This window comes from Falco peregrinus, chromosome 12 (genome assembly GCF_023634155.1).
Source record: "Falco peregrinus isolate bFalPer1 chromosome 12, bFalPer1.pri, whole genome shotgun sequence".
NCBI lineage: Eukaryota > Metazoa > Chordata > Aves > Falconiformes > Falconidae > Falco > Falco peregrinus.
Genome location: NC_073732.1, coordinates 29,086,950 through 29,109,289, shown reverse-complemented (window position 1 = coordinate 29,109,289; position 22,340 = coordinate 29,086,950). Strand labels below are relative to the sequence as shown.

General features: G+C 49.5%; 2 protein-coding genes across 3 annotated transcripts in view; one reads left to right on the top strand and one right to left on the bottom strand.

Annotated features, from left to right (window-relative positions):
* Positions 1–1,020: 1,020 nt before the first annotated feature.
* The window catches only part of LOC129785393 (splicing factor 3B subunit 4-like), a 77,750-nt gene continuing 56,430 nt past the window's right edge, over positions 1,021–22,340 (bottom strand). Inside the window, exon 3 of the mRNA XM_055817394.1 lies at positions 1,021–2,405. The gene's annotated coding sequence lies outside the window, so the exon portion shown is untranslated. The remainder of the gene's footprint in view (positions 2,406–22,340) is intronic.
* P2RY1 (purinergic receptor P2Y1) lies at positions 17,506–21,375 on the top strand. 2 transcript variants are annotated; one of them, XR_008749467.1, is made up of 3 exons: positions 17,506–17,770; positions 18,286–19,557; positions 20,069–21,375. XR_008749467.1 is itself a non-coding variant. In XM_055817511.1 (2 exons), exon 2 carries the CDS (start codon positions 18,354–18,356, stop codon positions 19,443–19,445), a length of 1,092 nt encoding a protein of 363 aa, XP_055673486.1. In that variant the 5' UTR covers positions 17,506–17,770; positions 18,286–18,353; the 3' UTR covers positions 19,446–21,375. The 2 variants fall into 2 exon arrangements, 1 of the variants encoding a protein (XP_055673486.1); XM_055817511.1 differs by having other exon boundaries at positions 18,286–21,375.

Sequence of the window (22,340 nt, the reverse complement as noted above, 5' to 3'; positions counted from 1 at the left end):
CGTGAACTGTTTGATTTAAATACACCTTTTTCCTAATTCACCCTAGTAAAGCACACAGGCTCCTAATCAGTTTTGCTTTTGAGTCAAGTCTTAAAATGGTTTCTCCAATCAAGTATGGTATCTTTATAGAAAAAAACCTCGCAACAAAACCACCTCCAGAAATCCTCTTGCCTAAAGGGTGAAGAGAAGTACGTAGTGGTTTGTTTTCATAGGAAAATCAGTCTTTGTTCGGAGAATGAATCAAACATGCAGGGACTTTGACTTGGATGAGTTGAGCAGGCGTTTAGCAATACAGTTTTATAATATGTGCGTGATTTCTAATGAACTGCATGACAAGAAGGTGCTCAAAGCTGTGACTGGCAACAGCAGGACCATGTTTGGGAAGGAAGCTCTGCTTTGGTATTCAGCACAGTCCTGCCCACAACCAGAAATTCACTGCCTTATTGCAAGAGCTTATATCTGACTTTAAAATATGTAGATTTGTAAATAACATCTCCTGCTTGGAAAAAAATGTCTGCATTTATCTCAGGAGATATTTCCATCAGTATTTAACGGGAAATGGTTGTACGGATACATACGAATTCGGTCATGTTGCACTCAGCCCTGGAGACCCCTCTTCTCTCTTACCCAGCACAGTTGCTGTCAGGCCCCAGGGATGCTGTTCCTCTTCCTCCCTGCCCTGGCTGCCCTATGGACTGTCCTGGGGAGAGCCCACGCCTGGCATTCTGAGCTGGGTGGATACCTCCAGCGATACCAGAAAGGCTGAAAAATTAGCCCTTTCTTGGCAGTAACGCTGGGAGAGGGAGGGAGGTGAGAGGACTCCCAACTGGAAAGTGCCTTTTCTGCCCTCCTCTTTTGAAAACCATCCTACTGTGAATGTAATACTTTTCCCACAGCTCTAGGAAATACAATAATATGTTGCACATTCAAACCAGCTGCTCGTTTATTTTTTCAACTGCCTCTGAAAAATGCTTGTAATTAGGAAAAATCTATAACAAGAAGTACAAACAAATCAAAGTCTGTCATTAGCCAGAAAGAGTCGGCTCTCAGCCTTAGCTATGGTTTTATTAGATTAGAATAATGAAGCAGAAGCTATACAAAGAAAAACAAGTGCTTTGGAAAGGTCTGAAAATATACAGCCATCAGTTTAGAAAACACGTTTTCAAATTTAAACGTGAAGCTGTAAACCTGTTAGCTTGTGCTCTTCTAATGCCTCCTTCTGTGAGGCTGCGTGAACCTTAAATACTTTAGAAAAGGGAAATAAGAGGAAATTTTCTGTAACGGTTTAGATTTATGCTGCGGAACTGGCAGAACCAGCCCCAGACCAGATCCCCACGGGACTGGGAGGTGGCTCTGGGGTGTCCCCCCCAGCAGAGGTGCCCACAGAACTTTGGCAGTGGCCAACTGGTTTGAAGGGCAGCAGAAAGGCTGTGCCAGGTGGGACTCAAAGGTGGTGGTGGCGACATTATGGATTTGCCTTGTCTCCTTTGGGAGATTTAAGCCACCGCACAGAAATGCCATGCTCATGCAGGAGGAGTGTCACGGAGCGGTGCGCGCCGCGGCAGCTGGGACAGGCGGCAAGGAGAGGAAGGACCTCCTGGGGCGAGGGAATGGTCCCCAGAGCATCTGCACCGTGTCACACCTACGGGCACAGCTTCAGGACAGAAGCACGCTTCCATAGGTTTGTTTTCTGCAGGAAAGCTGTTTTCCTGGCTCTGGTACGGACCAGGCTCGGAAGCTGTAGCCTGCAGACCTTCCCTTTCGTTGCATGGCTCCCTACTTGCTTCCCACGATGTCTGGATGTGCAAGGAGTGTCAAAGGCCTCTGTGGCCTCAGGGACAAAACACGGGTGGGCTACTCACAGACACCGCTGCTGAAGGACCTGCTTCCTCGCAAGCACTAGAATAAGCCAGTTTTGAATCATCTCATGTTTCAACATTCATTTTCCCCCATCCATTTCTTTTAGTAACTGCTATATGGTAGTTTGTTGCTTTCAAAAACAAAACAAAAGTGACCTTGCCATTACGAGAAGAAAAACAGTTTCAAAAGTCTTTACCTGTGTGTTTTCTAATGTATAGTTGTGAGCTGGAAAAATAAGTCTTGACCTTAACGCTCCGTAACTGGAGGTGCTGGGGGGCTGCAGCCAGAGCATCCCATGGGGCAGGGCAGGTAGGACTCTTTGGTCCTGCTCCAGGGTCTAGGGCAGAGCTGGTGGCCCTGTGCAGGGTCAGGGTCAGGACCCCACAAGTGGCACTTCCCATCGTTAGGTCCAGACGACAGTCAAAGCCAGACTTCGGGCTCATCAGCTTTTCCCGGCGTTGACACTGGGGGTGGCGGTCCTGTCCTCATACACGGAGACGGGGCAGCTGTCCCTGAGCCCAGGGGCTCCGCTGTGTGCTGGAAACCTGGTTGGAGAGGTAGTTTTTAATCTTAATTAGTTCTGGTTATTTTAAGCTATGAGTTCTGAAGCCTCGGTTTGTGGAATGCAAATGCACGTTATTCGGTCGGGGTGAGTTTGCAAGGCAGAAACAACGTCACCTGGCATGCACGTGGACATTTACCCGCAGGCAGCGATCCCGCTTCCTCGTACCGAGGGTCAGCACCATCTGAGAGTCAGTAACTTGGCTGGTAGCTTCCTTCAGCTGGTGACTTTAATGAGCAGGATCACTTGTGGCAGTGTTGAAGCAGGACAATAAAAATGACTTGGAGTTGAGCCCACATGGAGCACATGAATCCATACTCCAGGCCCCACCATCTAAATCCCTCATCTAAAAAACTTCAGGCTGTTTATGGACTACAGGTCACACCAGCCATGTACTCTATGGTCCGTCATTCCTGGGAAAACCCCTCTGTGAACTGGAGTGGGTTCTAATTACAAATTTTTCAACTGTTTGTCCACAACCTTTTGCAGACAAGCCACGGAGGGCTCTGCTGCCCCCAGCAGCTGGGCGAGCCCCACCGCGCGCTGCCCGTCCCCCTCCAAGTGCTGCCCACCCAGCGCTGCCCGCTCCCCACAGCCTCTGCTTGGCCCTTTCCCCTGCTGGCACCCAGCTGCGGTAAGGGGAAGGGTGCTCTGGCCCATGGGTGCTGCCCGGGAGCATCCAGAGCAGCCGGCATCGCCCAGCCCCAGCCCTCGAGGGGCTGTGCAGAGCTGGAGGCAGAGCTCCCAAGGAATGTTTGTTTGTTGCTTCAGCACCAGCCACAAAAAAACCCACCCTAAACCAGGATAATTGAATATTCATCTTCCGTGAATTCTATTAATTCTGCATTTTGTGTTCTGAAAAGCAAAATAATTGCCGTAATTTCATTTCAAAACCTAAAGTAAATAACCATGAGCCTGTCATTTTTCTGCATGTTTTCATTGAAAGGAAATTTATCTGCCTGCCTGCTTTCATTATGAAATGATCGGCAGGGCCGCTAGAAGAGCAGCATATTTATTTTTACATTTCTCTGCAAAAGCCTATTTACTCTAAGTGGCACAGTTAACATTGCCAGTGATTTCTTTGTCCTGATTTTAAACAGCATTTTAAAACCCAGCATTAATTTAAACAAAATAATATAAATTAAATTATGTAGTTTGGTGCAGTTCAGCATTCCCCCTTTCAAAAGGCTATGCTTTTTTTTTAAACAACCCCTAAGGAGATGCACTTTAATATTAACCAGTGCTAAAAAAAAAATTACTAAAAAGTTATTTTTTATCCACTAGAGAAAAGCACAGAGAAGAGATTAAGTTTAACTATGTAGGTCTGGGACCAAGTCCACATGGTACCTGCGGATGTGCAGATGGGGAGAGCTGGTGAGAGAGCCATGGGTGTGGGGTGGTTGGGTGGGTGCACAGGGTGGGTGGGTGGCAGCGCTCCACTCCAGCAGCTGTCTGGGTGAAGCAGCTAACGTGAGTCCTGGCTGGCAAAGGCTCCTGCCGGGGGGTGCCCATGCCAAGCGGTGTGTGCTGCCGCCTGCCCTCCCACATGGCGATTGCTTGGCCAGGGCTGGCAGTGAAAAGCTGCCGGCGAGAGGGCTGTAAGAAGCCGTTCTTATGCTTTCTACTCATCTCCTGGGCGGTGTGAAGGAAGTCTTCATATCTGGCCTTTTTTCTCACCCCCTTTACCTTCTCAACAATGTTGGCCAGACGGACTATTTTCTCATGAAAGAGAAACTCCTGTTCTTAAAATTGGGATCATCTGGTATCTGTGCCGTAGACGGTGTTTGTGCATGGGGACAGGGGGCGAAGGGAGCCGTGCCGCCCGTTCATCCCTCTGCTCTCGCGTGCTCGGGGCGCAGGCCAGCGGCACAGGGGCAGTGCCCACCGTCCTGCTGAGTGCCGCCCCCCTGCCACCCTCGCGGATGCCGGCGCAGCCGCTCAGCGGGCTGGGGGCAGCTCGCTGGGCTGGCGCCGGGGTGCCACACCTGAAGGCAGGGGATGCTTGGTATGTTCCTCATGCTGCTGCCGCAAGGTGTGTCTGCAAGGACACCCCATTAGCCAGGGGGCGGTGGTGTGTGACACCTGCCTGCACCCTCACACAGCACCCAGGCAGCCTCAGGGCAAAGGGGCTCGGGGCTGCTGGTGCTGGAGCACCCCTCAAACAGCCGTGGCTCTGCAGCAGGCTGCTGGACACCTGCACACCGTTTTGTGGGTTTTTTTTTTTTCTAGAAATACATCCAGTAATTAGACCTGTCAGTTTACATAGAATTACCCCTGTTCACTTCACCACCAAACCATAACTTCAGAGATTCAATCTCATTATTTGTCCGGTGAGCTTGGCAGGATGATCCCTCTTCTCTCATTACGTTACAGAAGCGCTAAGCCTTTGCCCTGGCTGCTGTTTTCTCTGCTGCAGCTGGGACCAAGGGGATCTGGCAGGGCTCCTGCGGCAGCTGCCTTAGCCAAACAGATGAAGCCTCATTAGCACCTGTACCGGGATGTATTTATTTCCATTAAGACATCACGGAGTGTGCCATCCTACTGGGCACAGTGCAAACACAGCGGGAGACAAAGTCCTGCTCCCCTTTCCTCGAGAGCTCCCTCATCACTCAGCATCTGTTCAAACCACCTGCCAAAGCTGGGCTGCGCCCTGAGCGAGCTTGTCCGTAGCTCTGCCTCCTGCCTGGGCAGCCAACACTGGCACCCCTGGAGACGGGGCTGGGACAACCCTGCAGCATGTCCCTGTCCCTGGGAGGGCTGCTGCAGGGAGCCCTGGCTCTGGGGCAGGCCATGCGTACCTGTGCTGCGCTGCACAGCGCGGCTGACACCAGGGGTACAGGTAGGCTTACAAACCAAGCGCTTCGGGGGGGTCTTTATGCCCAGAGGGGGCTTTGCTGGTACCATGCCACCAGAGAACAGGAGCCCCCTAAGTCTCCAGGGGTTGTTTTTAACATGCTGGAGAAGGAAAGCCCAGTCTTTATATTCCTCCCACCCTCAAACACATCTGGGCTGACCAGAGCCAGCGTTCTGCCCTGGGCCGTTCAAAGGGGAGTGCTGGACCAGGGGTGAGGTGGCAGAGCCAGCCCCAGGGTGGGCAGGGGGGCGGGCAGGAGGGGTGGGCAGGCTGCCTTGCTGCTGGGGCTCACAGTAGCAAATTTACACCTTCTGGCTTTTTTAGGTGTCGCTCCCTGCTCCTCCTTGCCATGGCCATTTTTTTTTTTTTTTTTCTAAATTAGAACTTAATTCTTGTACAACTTGCCCATCAGTTTTCTAGCCAGCACAGGGCAACCCCAACCCCCAGTCTGTGGTCTGGAACCAAACTGTCAGGTGTAGGGGGGTCCGCCAAGGGGACAGCGGGGCGCAGGGCAGAGCTGTGCCCAGACGTGCCTTGGGGACAGCGGCAGGTTTTGTAGGGTAAGCTACTACTTGGTTGTCTCTGTACCAGGGCTACACAAATCTACTGCAAAGACTGCTGTTTTAATCACTGACCTCTCTCTGTCTCCTACTGTAATTTTTTGTTTTTCAGTGACTCAGGCTGAAAGAATTCTTCCCTCCTATCCCTCCTCATGTAGAGATAAGGGGAAAGCCAGCCAGTAGCAATGCCCAAGGTCTCTCATGGAAAGGGAATGACCACCAGACACATCTCACTGGCGTTTCCTCTTCAGACATTGGGATTTCAGTAAATCACTCTGTGCTTGTGCAGTAGTAATGGGGTACTCCAAGTCTGAAGCAATTCGTATTTATGGCTTACAGTCACATCTTGGTTGTTCCTATAAAACTGTGCAGAGTCATAGGGAACCTTCCCTTTCCTTAACATTTACAATTGTGACAGATCAAGATTTAAAATTTTATTATGATGTGTGGTGATGCAATTTCTTAAAGGGCAGGGTACAGAAAGGAGAAGGTTGGCAGTGCTGTGCAGTCTGGGGTGCCTAAGCCGAGCCAGTGAGGCTCTGGATGCCCATAACGCCCGTCTCTGCAGGAAGGGCAAGTTTCCCTAAGAAACCTCGTGTTAAAGAGCAGCATGTTCTGGTACTGATCCGTACCGAGACGTCTCTGCAGTTCTGGGAGTATGGCTTTTCTACCTGTCCCCATTTGTAATTGCTCTTGATTTTACGTATATTAGAAGTCAAACTCAGAGAGAGCTTTTTGCCTTTCCTCACACAAGTTTGCTACGGTTTTCAGTCAGTGCTGACCCTGCCCCCCATTAAATACAAGACATTAAAATGAATCATTAATAGCTTTAAAAGGTTCATACAACAACAGCCATACTCACTTATGTTTGAACATTAACAGAGGTAATTTTCCTTAACAATGACTTCTTTTAGATAAATTCTAGAGATTATAAAAAAGATTATCTGTGCTAGTGATCTTTTTTTCCAGTATATTTTTAGACTAGGCTCCTGAAATAAGCTGCTGAAGGTCCAATTTTAAAAGCCAAAGGTTAATCCCTTAAGAGCTCAATAAACAATCATTAAGGGGATGGAAAGCATTAGCGTGGTGCAACCAAAGGCTGAAAGGCAGCAGGGTAAGATGTGCCTGCAGCAGGCAGCAGCCACTGGCCTTGCCGGGGCGCAGCAAGCAGAGGGTCCCACTGCTGTGGCAGGGTGCAAAGGGTCCTGCCATTGCCAGGGTTCCAGGTGCTACCAGCTGTTGGGGGGTGCAGCATGGCCTGGGTGAGCTGATCTGATTTCTAGGCAAAGAAGCGAAATACTAAAAGGGTGAAAGAGCCTAAAATTCACCTGAGGGGAAAGAGGGTCTATGCTGCTTGCCATTTCAGGGGAGCGTTCGTGGTTTGGACGGCTCCATGCCTAGCTTACCTCCATCTCCCAGGAGCTCTCCATGGCCAGCGCCTGGTTTTGCTCGCCTGCAACAAGGCTGGGAGGGTCCCTGCCTGGCACAGGGCTATGACCCATGGGGACAGACCTGCCCAGCATGGAGGACAGTGGGTGCTGGGATGACTTTTGGCTAAATTTACCCTTGAAGTAGTGATGGTCTCACTGGACACGCTCCAGGGAAGAATTTAGCTTTTTCGGGGGTGGTGGGGGGTGGTGGTGGTGGATGTCCAGGAGAGTGAACAGCAGCTGGGCAGTGCAGGCACCACTCAGTTCCCACCCAGGTGGGCATCTGGAAAGAACTGACATGCAAAATAGCTGCACACAGTGGGTGGTACAACATCAGAAAAGTGGCTTGTTTGGTATGAAACAGAAGACAAAATCAGGGACATAAAGAATGGGGGTTCAAATAGATATAATAAGAGACCTGATCCTCATGTGATATGTTGAAAATAGGGAGGTCCTGATGGGGATGAGCCATTTGCAGGGACAACAGTCACAGCTGACCTGTAACGCTCCAGGCACCGATGCAGTATGTAAAGGCACCCAGCAGAGTCATCAGAACATGCATCAGCTGGTCTGGAACTGGTACTTGGTTTCCTGAGGGCAAGTGGAAACTTGTCTGGCTAAGCCAGGACTTCCCTCCAACCCTGGGCTGTGGTCTGCTTCCTGGAGTGCCTTTCTGCCTTGTGTCCCCATACACGTCACCTGCGGCATGGACTAACTTCGTTCTACATGCCTGACTAGATTTATATTTATAGGGTTTATGGGGTTTTTTACATTCAACATGCCTATTGTATTTGGTTTATAATGACTCAGATACAAACCACGTGAGTCTCTTTGTATTTGGAATTTAAATAAGGGAGGTGGGGGCTTGGGGACAGTGGTCCCTGCAGCAGTGCCCCTTCCCACCAGGACTGCACTGCTTCACCTTCCGCAGCTCAAACTGAAGCTGTTGCTTCAGCAACTGCACATTGTATTAGAAATGGCCTTAGTAATCAGTGCCAAGGCATTTGTTTCCAGTAAGAGCTGAGCTGGTGTTTCTTTGTACTACCTGGTTAGCTTTTCATTAGGCTTTTTTATTTCAGGTACTGATGTATCTCTGTGTTCATTCCATAGCATCACTTCCTTCCTAATTGTCAGTGTGAGCTGTCAGATTTTACCTTGAGTTGTCAAAAGCATACTGAAGTTTCCCTGAGGTACAGTTTGCTGATAGATGCCTGGGTGCTCTGAGATGTGGCCAGGAAAATGTTCACCTTGCTTGGTTTCAGCCCAGTGGCAAGGCAGAAACCAGCTGAGAGCATCCTGGTAATGAGAGGTGACTGTGACCCACGCAGCAGCTCCCAGGGATGAACAGCTCTGGGGGAAAGGAGGCCAGAGCAGCTGGGAGAGAGAAAGAGCTGCAGGATAATGAGAATGGGAACAGTAGCTGGAGAAGGAATGAAAGGGCCTGGCCGCAGAGGTGCCAGTGCAGACGTATTGCTCATGGTGCTCCTACCCTGATTAGCTCCAAACCCACAGAAAAGAATCCAAAAAAAAAAAAGGACTTAAAATACTTAGCTTGAACTCCTGTCACTTCTTCGTCATTACCATATTTCCAGATATTCCCGAAATAAAATAAAATAGAGTATTGGCATCAGGACAGTTAAAAATCCAGGATTCATTATGCGGCAGCACTAAACTGAGCAATTTAGTTTCTGTTTCCATCACTGGTATTTTTGAGGCCCTTCCTTCCCGAGATTAAACCCTTTGGGCAGGAATGTGAAGGACAGCATTTTCCAAAATGGCAAGCTGATGGGAGGAAGGGACAGGCAGGGCTGGTGCCCGCAGGTAGGGCAGAAGGGCATTGCCACTGCCCAAGGCCACTTGGGTTTCAGCAGCAGCAGTGAGACTTGGCCAGGAGTTGCACCTTACTTATTCTTGTTGTAAAACCGGTGCTGAAGTAGATCCTTAGGATCCATTAGAAGAACTGTTGACTGGTCATTATTGGTAGCTTTTGACCCTCAAATCAAGAGCAGCTGAAATACAGCCAGACTGTAGCATGGCCCACAGCAAAGAGAGCCTGTGCCATTAGTAGGGACCTGGCGAATAACATCGTTACGCTAACAGCCTCTGAAAATGCAGTTCTAGGGTTAGATATTCTGTATGTCAGTGCTCAAATGCATAAGCATGTAAATGCTGCTCTACAGCAAAGCAAAAGGGTACATGGGTGTTTATTTTTATCCACGCAGAAATAACAATCCAACAGAATTCAGAAGTTGTGTATTTTCCAGCAAGGAACGGGCATTAGTTCCGTTGAGAGCAAGACAATCGTTACAGCTCCCGGAGTGATTGGACAAGCCCAGCGCAACTGCTTGCTGCAGGGAGGACGCTTGCCCTTGGGCACAGCCTTCGCGGGGAAGGGGCACAGCCAGCACTGGCCCCAGCCCACTGGTGCAGCAGCCCAGCAGCTCCTCATCAGCCACCACGGCTGGTGAGAGCCTCTGGCACGGGTGCTCAGCACCACAGCAGGCGAGATGCCACTGTATGGGAAGTGATGAGTCACCCACTTCAGCTCCATCAGAATAATAGCACAGGGTGAGATTTCTGCAGGAAACATAATACCATGCGTGGGTATATGGCGTGTTCCTCCTTTTATCTAGATCAACTCATGTAGAAGTGATGGGGAAGGAAAATGTGGGTAAAGAATAAAGAAAAGTGAAGGACAGAAGCTCAGAAGGGCTTTGGTAAGAAGGGCTTTTGCTAACAGCAGCAAGAGGTCACCTCCCCAACTTTCAAATTGTGGTTGTTGCTACCTCCAGTCCATAGGAAAGCAATATGCCAGGCTTTCACCTGCTATTACATTACTATTTTCTGTCTTCTTGATCTTAGCTTTTAAAGAATTGTTCCAGATCAGTTTTAACATCTTCTTTCCAGTGTTTCATAGACAGTAGAAAAGTTTAACGCCTGAAAACACTGTCTGATTTTAGCTTTTCTATATCCTTAGTATTGACAAAACGTATTTTAATCGAACAGATCACCTGATCAAACACTATATTAAAATATCAAGAAATGATTTTGCCTCCATTTAAACATGTTTAATAAGGAAATACCAAAAGGGAAATTTAACTGAAAATCTGATATTACCATATTTTCTAATTAGCAGATTATTCTAACATTAGCAGATGATATTTACCATTGACATGATTTGATGGTGATGCACTCGCAGGTATTTTCTGAATAATATTTGACTTCCCCTGTTCCCAGACTGGACGCTGCCCCTGGCTGTGCCCACAGCAGCACTGCCCCCGCAGCAGCCTGCTGAGCTTTGCAAACTGCAGGCAAATAATTTCCCCCTGCAAACCGGCATGAAGGCAGGGTCCAGGTGCACACTTGAAGCCAGCACCTGAAGCTGATGCCGTGTGAACATGCAAAGTGGCCGAGATCCAATTCCTCTGAGAACATCTGCTAGGCACCCTTTGCACATCTGGAACTGGCCAGGGAAGCAGCCCTTGCCATCCTGCCCCAGCCAGCGGACGCAGGGCCACCTCTTCCAAGTCCTTGCCTTGGGTGGAGTCTGGGATCCAGGGATTCATCCCTCCCCACACCTGCACAGCAATCCCAGCAGAGGCCACAGGCATGGAGCAAGGCAGAGCCAGCCCCTGCATGTCTGTGGGCCAGCTCCAGCATCCCGGGGGGTCCCCGTGTGTTATTACAGCTCAGGGTCATCGCCAGGACACCTCCTTACACAGACGGTAAATTGTTGCTGCCAGCACCGATCATCCAGCAGCACTAGTGTGTTTTCCAGCAAACACACCACTCGCCTCGGCCCCAGCCAGGGATGCCCTTGAAGAGACATCACCGATGCTCAGGGAGCAGGGGTTTGCTGCTGCCAAACCAGAGAAAAACAAGGGCTTTGCTCCCATCTCTGCAGCCTGAAGAACATGCCTGCTATGCTGATAACTGAATTCTTGCTGTCAGTACGGGTACCTAACCGTACCTGTAAGCTATATGGACCTACCGGAGGCAAGAAAGACCTGAAACCTACCCAGGAGGTGAGGAGATGGGCAAAACTCCCAGCTTCTGAAGAGCTGTTCCAAGGAAACGTGGCTCTCACACCTATTTCCATCACCTCAGACAAGGTCCCTGCTGGGATCGCTAACCTGCGGGGCCCTGCTGCCACCTCCAAGGCTTCCCTGCCAGCCAGCTGGGCAGCCATGTGGCAATGGGAACATCTGTCCCTGTGCCCTGCTGAGACACGCCTGTAGGATGCTTTGGTTATAGCACCTCAGAGGGAGTGCTGCATTTGTGTCCCTCAATGCATTAGGTAGCAAGTACTTAATTGAAATACTTCATTTTGTCTCCCTTGGTATGCGATCTTCACTGTTTCCTGCTTGTTTGTCCTCCTGGCCATTTGAGGAAACTGTAATGTGAGTATTAACGCACTATTAAACCTTCTCAGTAGAACTGTCTTTCCTGGCTGGTAGCTGAACAAAAGATCTTTTCTACTGAGAACAATAATTTCAATTTAAAATGGCAATATAGGAAGGAGGCAAGATGCTCCATATTGTAATTAGAACAAGTTTTCCAGTATTTTGCATTATCTTTAGGCACCAGAAGTGTAGTTGCTCCACAAGGATCACTAAGTCACCTCTGTTAACTCTATTTATTGCTGCATTGTATCACAGGGGCATCGCAGCAGCAGTGCTGATCAGAAACTATTTGCATATACTGAAATACAGAAGGCACTCCAAAATAGCAGTTACATTATTCTTGTTGGTTTGTAATATTAATAAAGGCAAAGAGGGAGAACAAAAGATGTATAGCATTTGTCCCTATGGGACTATGTGACAGTCGGATATTTACCAGGGCCTCACGGACCAAGCACCCTGAATTCCCGCGCTAGCTACTCACCACATTACCCACTATTGATTATAAATTTGTAATCTTTTGCATACACAATACCGTGTCAATCTGTCTTCCAAAGTTCACATCCTATTGGGACTCTGTTGCTCCTTGGGGCTTACATTATGCTGTGTGCAGATCTATTTAATTAGCCCATGAACAGCTTTTGTTTTCAAGACGGCAAAATGTCAGCTCAGACATAAAAATGCACACAGGCACATGCTCCTCTGGCACCGGGGCTGGGGGAGAGCTGCCCCCCGTGCCTTAGCAGCAGGCAGCAGTGGTATCTCCTTGAGGGCTATAACACAGCAGGGTTATGTCACCCCCCCAAACAACGGGGTGACAGTCTCCAAGAACAGCAATAGGGACGGCAACCTCTGCTCCACAGGGACGGCAGGCACAGGAGGGCAAAGCAGTGGCGAAGCAGAGACTTTGCTGGCAGAAGCACCAGTGGAGATTTGGGCACATATCCTGCTGGCAGTTTTTGTGAGCAGGCTGGGAACTCAGTTAAGACTTGCTTCCAACCAGCAGCACATGTCCTATCTGCCACAGACACATCTGATTCTTGTTACCAGCTCTTGAACTGTCGTTTCCCCGGTTTGTTTTCAGAGGAAAGACAGAGACAGCTGAGGCTTGGAGCAGTAAGCAGGACCCATGCCGTGCCAGGCTGGCTGCAGTGCTGTGGTGTGCCAAGGCTGGGGTTGGGGTCTCCTGCTCCCTGTGCCTCCACTGCCCGCCTCGCCCCTTCCCTGACACCTGCGCTCCTGCCTACAGCCAAGCACCTCCTGCGCTGCCCTGTGCAGCAGGATCCCTGGGGCTTGTGCAGAACTGCAGACCAGAAACCTGCCCTGCCAGCCCTTCACGAGGGGGAAAAGGAAACACTGGGCATCTCTTGTGGGAGCTTTTACATGCCTTCCTGGTTTTCTTTTAGCTGTTATGGACCTCTTTGCCTTGCACATTGTTTCTTTGCCAGCGTTGAGCCTTCTGTCCCCACTGCTAAGGGCCACAAGTTCTTGCAGAAAGGTAACAGAAATTGCTTATCGCAAAAAAAGCAACTTTCCACATACCTGTCTGCTCACCCTCATGTTTCTTGAATAGATTTACTCACAAGTCAGGGACAAACCTGGGCATTTTCAGCATGAGGAAACAAAAACTGGGGTAAATAGCCATTGCTAACGGTCTGTCTGCTTTCTATTTTTAAGTATTTTCAGATAGACAAGGATAAGCTTTGCCTTTTTTTTTTGTACAAACATGTGTTTGCTCAAGTCCTTTAAACCAGAATTTCTCCAGTTCTCACCTGTGTGCAGATGGCCACTGGAAGTCCAGCTGAGGGACCTCTTACAGCTTCAGAGTTGTAGTATTTTAAATACTACAGGCAGTAGCATTTTATAATCAAATAAATTAATATTTCAGACTCACTGTGGAAAGTCTGCATCGTATATAAAGGGTGCTGGGAGGAGACGCCATCATCTGTGACAAATGAGAAAGGAAGATATGAAATTGCAGAGACTGGAGAAAGAAAACTCAGTGTGGTAAAGCATTGTTTGACCTAAAGAGTTTCCTAATGAAAAGGGGAATGAAGGTCACCAGAAGCCAATAGGGGGGTCACAAGCCAGTTCAGGGAAAATGTGAAATAGGCATTTTTGCAGCAGATAAGACGTCTGGCAGGAGGAAGGAGCTCACCCTCCTAGTTCTACGATAACCCACCCCTTCCAGCAGCACTCCCGAGTGAGACACTGAGTGCCTTACATATGTGTGTGCATGTGCGCACATATATATACATATATATTTACCCTCACTATGAGCAGGCATTACGATGATCATTTATGGAGGTCCTTTCCACTCAGTCTGCACCTGGTTTGGGCCCATCGTTCATGCCAGCACACTCTGAAATATTGAAATCTGCATCTAAGTCTTCTGATAACCACAGCCAACAGGTAGAAACAGCTGGATATATGTCCAGACCGTTCCCTTTGCACACCCACATACTGTGATAGTTCAGCACTAATTGGACTGACTGGGAATTTCCATTTGCTGTCGAGCATGCTTTCTTTTCTCATTAGGGATATATCATCCATTTGAGTTAAATCAGCTGTTAACAGAACAAAACATTCAGCTTAATGGAAATCAGTGGTATAAAATCCCAGATTTTGCAGAAAGTGCATTAAGAGGCAAAGCTGGAAGGAACTGAGTTTCAGCTATACCAGTCAGAAAACCTATTCAGCTACAAGGCATATGCTAGAGCTATGGAGGAAAAGGTGTTAATGCAACATGCTTTATGGTTGTGGTCCAAAATAAGAACAGAGCAGTGATACAAGCAGGAAGACACTAATTTGCTGGCTGTGTATGAAGGCATGTAACGCTATGGCTACTAAAAAATATGCCTTATTCTTTACTCCTGTAAGCACTTGGACCTTTTGCAGCTGAAGCACTGCAGTCAGAATGTGCAGACTGTTAAAACCAGTATGTGAGATTTCCATTTCCAGTACCAGCAGGCTCAGAAGGGCGGTTCTGAGAGGCAGGCAGCCGATGAAGCAGCAGGGATGTAGCTGCTTATACAGCACAGGCTGCATGGGTCCAGCTGCAGCAGACAGGCGGTTTCCTTGGCAGGTCCAAAGTGCCACTGAAGCAGGTGAGGAGTGAGGGTCCCTGCCATTCACACACCTTTGCCCTCCATTGGCAGAGCCTGGCTGACCCCACATTGCAGCAAGAGGGGAAAAGCAGTGTAGGCAGACACAACAGATGAGGTTTGCTAGGCTAGGCAAAGGATGAAATACTGAGCAGTCACAGTAACTGGGGTATAGAAAAGGAAAGCCTGGATGAAGTAAGGTATGTGAGGCAGGAATAAAAAAGGAAGCAAGAATGCCAGTGATTTAGAAAATATGCATTTAAAAAAGGGAAATAGTTCTTTCCTGCTCCTGTGAGACAAGGCAAGTGTTGTTCTGGAAAGATGCTACTGTTTGCAGTGTGTGGTAGCACCTAATCTTCTGATGGTGGAGGCTTTCACCCAGGAGGAGCCAGGAGGCAATGCGCAGGTGTGATGTTACACCCTGGAGGGTACCATCAGAAACTGATGGGGCAGGGAGGCAGCTTGAGGCTTGTAATCAATGTGAGCAGCACCATCACAACCAAAGTGTCCGCTTCGGGTGCCCACCGGTCCATAACGCAATTGGAAAATGAGATGACACTCAGAAAAAAGTGACAGAAATGTCGGGTATCTTGGAAATTCCTGCCTTGGCACAGAAGACTAAATAAATTTAAGTCTCTCAGACCAGATTATAAATCTGAGCTTGGAGCCTTTAGCAGCGGATCAACAGTATCGCTGCTGAAGGAAGTGGGATTTGGTACAGATTCACTTCTGCTGTCAGATATTTATACATTTGTGTTCATCCCTGAAATATGCATATTGGTCCTACAGGAACTTTACGCCATAGGAGGTGTCACCACTCCATGCAGCCACGGCTTCATGCTGGATCAGGTGTTGTCCCTCCTGTCCCAGTGAATGCCATGTCTGTGTTAACCCTGAGGACGGCATGAACACTGCCACGGGTGCTGGGCGAAGCTGGCACATGCAGCCGCGTCCTCCCACCAGCTCCCGCTCACACTCGCGCTGCCGGCACCCGCTGGCAGCAGGGCAGGGTCCCCGTGGCCTGGTCCCATGCCAGACGCTGCTGCCTGCATCTACGCCTGTCTCAGGCACGAGCACAGCTCCCATGAAATGCCTCCTTTGCCGGCCAGCTGCGGGCTCCCTGAATTACTGCTCTGACCTTTTGTCTCCGTGGTTTGGATTTACTGCACTTAGTTAACCGGTTAACCGAGGAAAACAGACTGTAGTTCACAGTGCGTATTTACCGATGCTATCTCACCCTGCTTCAGTATGACTCAAAATTTGTTCAATTCAAGGAAGCTGCCAAGAGAAGCTACATGTTAGCAATGGGACCAAGAAAAATCACTAATGAAATAACAATTACAAAGGGAAAGATAAACTAAAAAGCTTCTACTATGCTAATAGCATCGCTTTGGTTCGGGGGGGGGGGGGGGGGGTTGGGGGGGGGGGTGGGGGAGGGGTGTGTGGGTGTGTGTTTATTTTTACACAATACTCCAAGCCCCTTATTAAAATGAACTCTGGTCGGGGCCATGCAGCTGATGCTCTGGGGAGCAAGGTGGCTTTTTCACAAACCAGCGTGGTGGGCTTTGGTACTGTTACACTGCACCCGTTGCAGGTCTGGTCTGTGGGTTGGGTGGTTTCTCTTGCGGGAATACCAAGGCTAAGGACTCGTTTTTGCCAGCACTTTAAAATCCTAGAGGGCACCACCGAATAGCTTTGTAAACCCGTCTTGCTCTACAACACAGATTTTACAGGTGTTGCTGTTCTTGCCTCATTTTTCGCTTTCCTTTCTCTTCACCTTCAATTTGTAATAGAATTAAAAGGATCTTCAAAGTAGTGAATATGCAGTTTGTGGATGAATACAAAAAGGTGGACACCCCCACTCCCCACCCCCCCCACCCCGCCAATATATAAGAAGAAAAGGTACTATATTTACAAAACTTAAGGCATTGCTTCAAGGCTGTAGCCTGTGTAACTTGCCCCAAAAGAGACTCCGGGCTGGCAACTCCACCTGCATCCACTTGCATATTCAAACGGGGGTACAATATGCAGCTGATTTCCCAATTAAGCTTTCCCAACAAAGTAGTTTTATAATTTAGACAGACTCAAAAGTTTGAGACATGAATACATATTCATGAAGTACTAATAATCCTCTGTCTAGAACACGGCTTTTAGCTGCGAGCAGCTATGACTAGCTCACGCCTCGCTCGCCACACATCTGAGCTAGAACGTGAAGAGGAAGAAGTGGCTGGGGCCGGCAGATTGTGTTTTGCTGAGACAATAAATAATAATCGTATTCTGACTCAAGTGCCAAATGTATAGCGCTTAATTAGAGGTCAGTTGAGCATGTTCCTGCTCAGCTGTTCCACTCAGCAGTTAACGCCTGCCTTGCCGCCGGGCCCGGGCGGCGGGGACGCACCCGCACCCTCCCGCTGCCGGCCCGGCGCGGACCCCCACGTCGCCGCGGACCGCCGGGGGGCTCTGCCCGCGGGCTGGCCGCGCCGCTGCCCGACCCCTGGGAGGGGGAGCCCCCGCGGGCCACGCGCCGCCGCCGGGCCCCCGGGCTCCGCGCCCCGGCTGGGCGGGGGGGCACCGGCCGCGGGTCACGCAGCGCCCGCAGCGCCGGCCGGCCGCCCCGTGCCGCGGCGGGGAGCGGGGAGAGGGGAGCGGGGAGCGCGGAGCGCCGCCCGCCTGCGAGGGCGGTGCGGGGGGCGGGCGGCGCGCCCCTGGGCCGAGTCGGCGCCTCGTCCCGCCCGCCCGCAGTCCGCCCGGGGCCGGCGCACTGCCTCCCGCGGCACAGGGGCTGCGGCCGCTCTCCCCGCGGCGGCGGCGCCGCCATGGAGGGGCGCCCCGCACCCTAGAGCCGCTGCCCCCGGCCGCCCTGCCCTGCCCTGCCCTGCCCGGCGATGGGAGCCGGCCCGGCCGCGGCAGCTGCGGGCGGGACGCCGCTCCCCGCCGGGCGGACGCTGGCGGCGGCGAGGGGAGCCGAGCGCGGGCTGAGGAGGGCGCCGCGGGAGGCAGGTGCGGGCGGCCCCGCCACTCCTCGGGGCCAGGCCGGGGCGCGGCGGCGCGGGGAGCGGCGCCGGGCGGGCTGGGGGGGCTTCGGGGGGCCGGGCGGGCTGGGGGCACCTGGGGCGAGCCGACGGGCTGGGGGAGCGGGCGGGAGCCGGGCGGGCAGGGGGAGCGGGCGGGACGGCGGCCGGCGGCGGCTTTGGGACGGGGCGGAGGCGGCCGGGACGGCGGCGCTCGCTTGGGGGGCGCGGGCAGCGTGGCCGCCCCCGCTGTCCTTTCGCGGCCATCGCCCGCTCCCCGCCGGCGCGTCCCAGGGCCGGGCCAGCCCGCTGTCGCTGCCGCCGCCGGCACGGCACGGCACGGCACGGCACGGCGCTCCGGTGTCCCCGCCGTGCCCGGCGCTAGGCCGGCCTGCGCGGTGGGGGGCGCTCGGCCGAGCACACCCGCTCGGAACCCCCCTGCAGAAAAAAGCAGGGCAGCCTTTACCTTCCAGTCAGGTTTCCTTTGCTCCTTTGCCTTTCTAGATGCGCTCCCGTTCCTGTAGGGTCTTCGTTGCTTCACCTCGGACCTATGTGACTGCTGTGGAAGGATCATGACTGAAGTCCTCTTCTCTGCTGCTTTGAATGGAACTGAGCCCAACCTGTTATCCAGCAGCAGCTGGTCTGCAGGAAACACCACCACCAAGTGTTCCCTGACCAAAACTGGCTTCCAGTTCTATTACCTGCCCACCGTCTACATTCTGGTCTTCATCACTGGGTTTTTGGGCAACAGTGTGGCCATCTGGATGTTTGTCTTCCACATGAGGCCTTGGAGCGGCATCTCGGTTTACATGTTCAACTTGGCGCTGGCTGATTTCTTGTATGTCTTGACTCTGCCCGCCCTCATCTTTTACTACTTCAATAAAACAGACTGGATCTTCGGAGATATCATGTGCAAGCTGCAGAGGTTCATCTTCCACGTGAACCTGTACGGCAGTATTTTGTTTCTAACATGCATAAGCGTGCACAGGTACACGGGAGTGGTGCACCCCTTGAAGTCGCTGGGGAGGCTGAAGAAGAAGAACGCAGTGTACATCAGCACCCTGGTCTGGGTCATTGTGGTGGCTGTGATTTCTCCAATACTCTTCTACTCGGGAACAGGGATAAGAAAAAATAAAACCACGACGTGCTATGACACAACAGCTGATGATTACCTGAGAAGTTACTTCGTTTACAGCATGTGCACCACGGTGTTTATGTTCTGCATCCCTTTCATACTGATTCTTGGTTGCTATGGGCTCATTGTGAAAGCTTTGATTTACAAAGATTTGGACAATTCTCCTCTCAGGAGAAAGTCGATTTACCTGGTTATTATTGTGTTGACAGTCTTTGCTGTGTCTTATCTTCCCTTCCATGTGATGAAGACCTTAAATCTAAGAGCCAGAGTGGATTTTCAGACTCCACAAATGTGTGCCTTCAATGATAAGGTTTATGCCACTTACCAAGTGACGAGGGGTCTGGCCAGCCTTAACAGCTGCGTCGACCCTATTCTTTACTTTCTGGCAGGTGACACCTTTCGAAGGCGGCTTTCCAGGGCTACCAGGAAATCGTCCAGAAGAAGTGAACACAACGTGCAGTCCAAAAGCGAGGAAATGACTCTCAATATTTTATCAGAGTATAAACAGAATGGAGATACCAGTTTGTGAACAAAAGCAGAAGATTTGGGAACGGTTTGAAAATATCCACTTTGAGACAGTAGGACACTGTAGTGCTACAAGTGTGTGAGGAAAATCTACCAGCCTCTCAAATTCGGTTTAGGTAAAGCCTCATTTTCTGATCTTAGAAAAAGCTTAACAAAGTCAGTGGAAGAATTTTAATGGAGAATAACATGTCAAAATTCAGCTTTCCTTCTCCTTACAACATTCTCATTTCTTTCTGACTTGTGTCAGATAAAGTAAAATGAAGTAAATCCCCTGAAGGAGGAAAGCAATCCAAGTGCTTCTGTTTTAATGACTTAGTCTCCCACGTTCAGAAATGTTCTCCATCAGCCTCTCTTCAAAAACAGGAAATAAAAATAAGAAAGAGCAGTGTCTTCTCTTCTGAGGCTCAGTCCACATACCTAGCCTTTTGCTCACTTGCCATTGTAAACATGTATTTAAATCAAAGTCACGATGCAGTTGTCTCACCTTTACAGTTTTATTATTTCTTCATCTACTTCTAGTGTTGATGATTATTTGATAGTTCGGTAGCATTTATGATTCAGTCTTCTTTGAGTGCTGGTATTTCACAAAAGGGAGGCTTACTGATGTGTGCATGATTGTGCTTTCAGATTACGATGGTGGTTCATGAAAAATCTGGACCCCCCCTTAAAGGCAGATTGGCTTCCAGGTGAACTGACACCTCAGCCACTGGCAGACAGATAAGCAGGTCTCTCTAGGAGCCGGTGCAAGCAGGTGCCTCTTTTGCACATGCACACGTAGTGGTGCATTTTGTGAATGGATGTCAGCGTGCAAATGCGTGTGGAGGTGATTTGGTTCTGAGCAACTGACGGTCTGATCCTGCTGAGGAAAACCGGCATGTTGCCAGCCAGAGGAACTGTGGGACGGGGCTGAGCACGGACTGGGCTCACTTGGGGAGCGCCTGCATGAGCCCTGCAGAGCCAGGGGTGAGCCGCCCTTCCCAAAGGCTGACCAACATCTTGCCGCAGTGCAAACACCCGACTGCTGGTGTTGGGAGCCTTGCTGGAGTTCTTTACGGGTAAAACATGAGAAATGTATGTGCTGAAAACAACTTAACCTTTCAGACAAGTAAAAACTACAGTTGCTCGAGTTACCTGCATTTTCATTTGGTACAAGAATATTTCTATTCCTGGCAATCTTTAGTGATAACGCAGAGTTGTTTCCCAAGAAAATAATTATTAAAATGGGTAATATAGATGGATTATATTATATACACACACATACACACACTAATTGGGGGGAATTAGTTTTTTTTTACTGTGACAAATAAACTAATGTATTAACAAGATGTCGCAATATACTACAGACTAAATCCAGCCCTTTGTTATATATCTTCTCCAAATGTGGAATAGGTGATCCAAAATTAGCCAAACTGCAATATTGTGTAACACAAGAGCTAGTGATCAGAGCAGATGAAAGCTTACATGGGCAGTCTTACTCATTTCTCATATTTTTAAGAAATGTATTTGAAAATATTGTGTGCAAAAAATGGTATGAAAGCATGCTCTAAATTATAAATTCAGTGTACAAACTTACGTTCTATGTAATCCTGAGGGTGATTTTTAATAGATCTTTGTTCCTCCAGTCTTCATAGTAGGAGTAAAATATTTATATTTTACTCATTTCCAGTGATTGGTAACCAACAAGGATAGCTCTAGTTATTTTTTGACAACATTGTGAAGCAGCTTCTGTTCACACGTACAGCTTCTTAATCTGCAAAATCCCTATTTATTGAACTTATTTATTAGAAAACTAAATGTAAAGTATGTAAAGTGTGGTTCTCTGTGTTCTTATTCAGAATTGGGCATTAATGGAAAATTTAACAGCATGTTTCAATCACTGTAATACTGTGTCTTCTAACAGATCGTTTTTATAATAAACTCAGTTCTACCCTGGCTATTCACTGTTGATATGTAACCCAGTGATAAATTAAACTACTGATTTATAGCCTAGAGATAAATTAGACTACTGCTTAGGAAGTAAGGCTTCTTAAAGCAATGTTGAGATCTCATTTAGTTCTATAAGATGAAAAATATGGAGGTAGTGAAGAAATCCCAACCAAGGGTCAATTGCTAATTAATCCCTACAGAGAAAGACTGTGGAAGAGCACAGCCTATTTATATCACCAGAGAATAAGCCTGATTCACAATAAATGACTTCTCCTATTATGTGATTATTTGAGACTTCATTCATTTGAGGCATGTCTTTTTTGGAATGGCAGATGAATTAAATGGAGGGAGAGCATAAAAATAGGATATTCTCAGAATCTGCTTCTGTAGGTTTAAAATCGTATTCATTTCCCAGTGTTTCGTGATCTGTTTCTCTCTTTCAGTTAGGAAATAAAATGTTCCACTAATTCGTGTCTGAAAAAAGATCCTAAACAGGCATAGCAGAATGTGAAACTGCACACCCAGGTTGGTCCTTATGTAGTTACTTACAGTCTTTTTGCAATGTGTCTCTTTAATATGGCACAGTTGGCTGACTGTGACGGTGCTTGTGAAATCCAAGTACAACACGCGCGGATGGGCGCAGCTCCAGCAGGCTGGGCATGTGGCAGGAGCCCTGCGCCCCGGGGAGGCACCTGCCAGGGCCACCACCTTCGGCAGCTCCCAGCAGCCGGGCCTCTCGTACATGGTCTTCCCCACGGTCTTCCGGGGCTTGAACACCTGCAAGGCTTTCGTGCTTTCCTCGTGAACCCGCTGAAAGCTCTCTGTTTCATCTTGCCTCGACAAAGAGAACTGTGCAATTGGCCAGATGATTCATCCAATTCGTTACTGAGGTCTGTTCTGATACTTGATTTAATGAAGATCACTTCTACTGATGATCAGCCACAGCAGGCATCTGTGCTTGGCATCTTCGCCT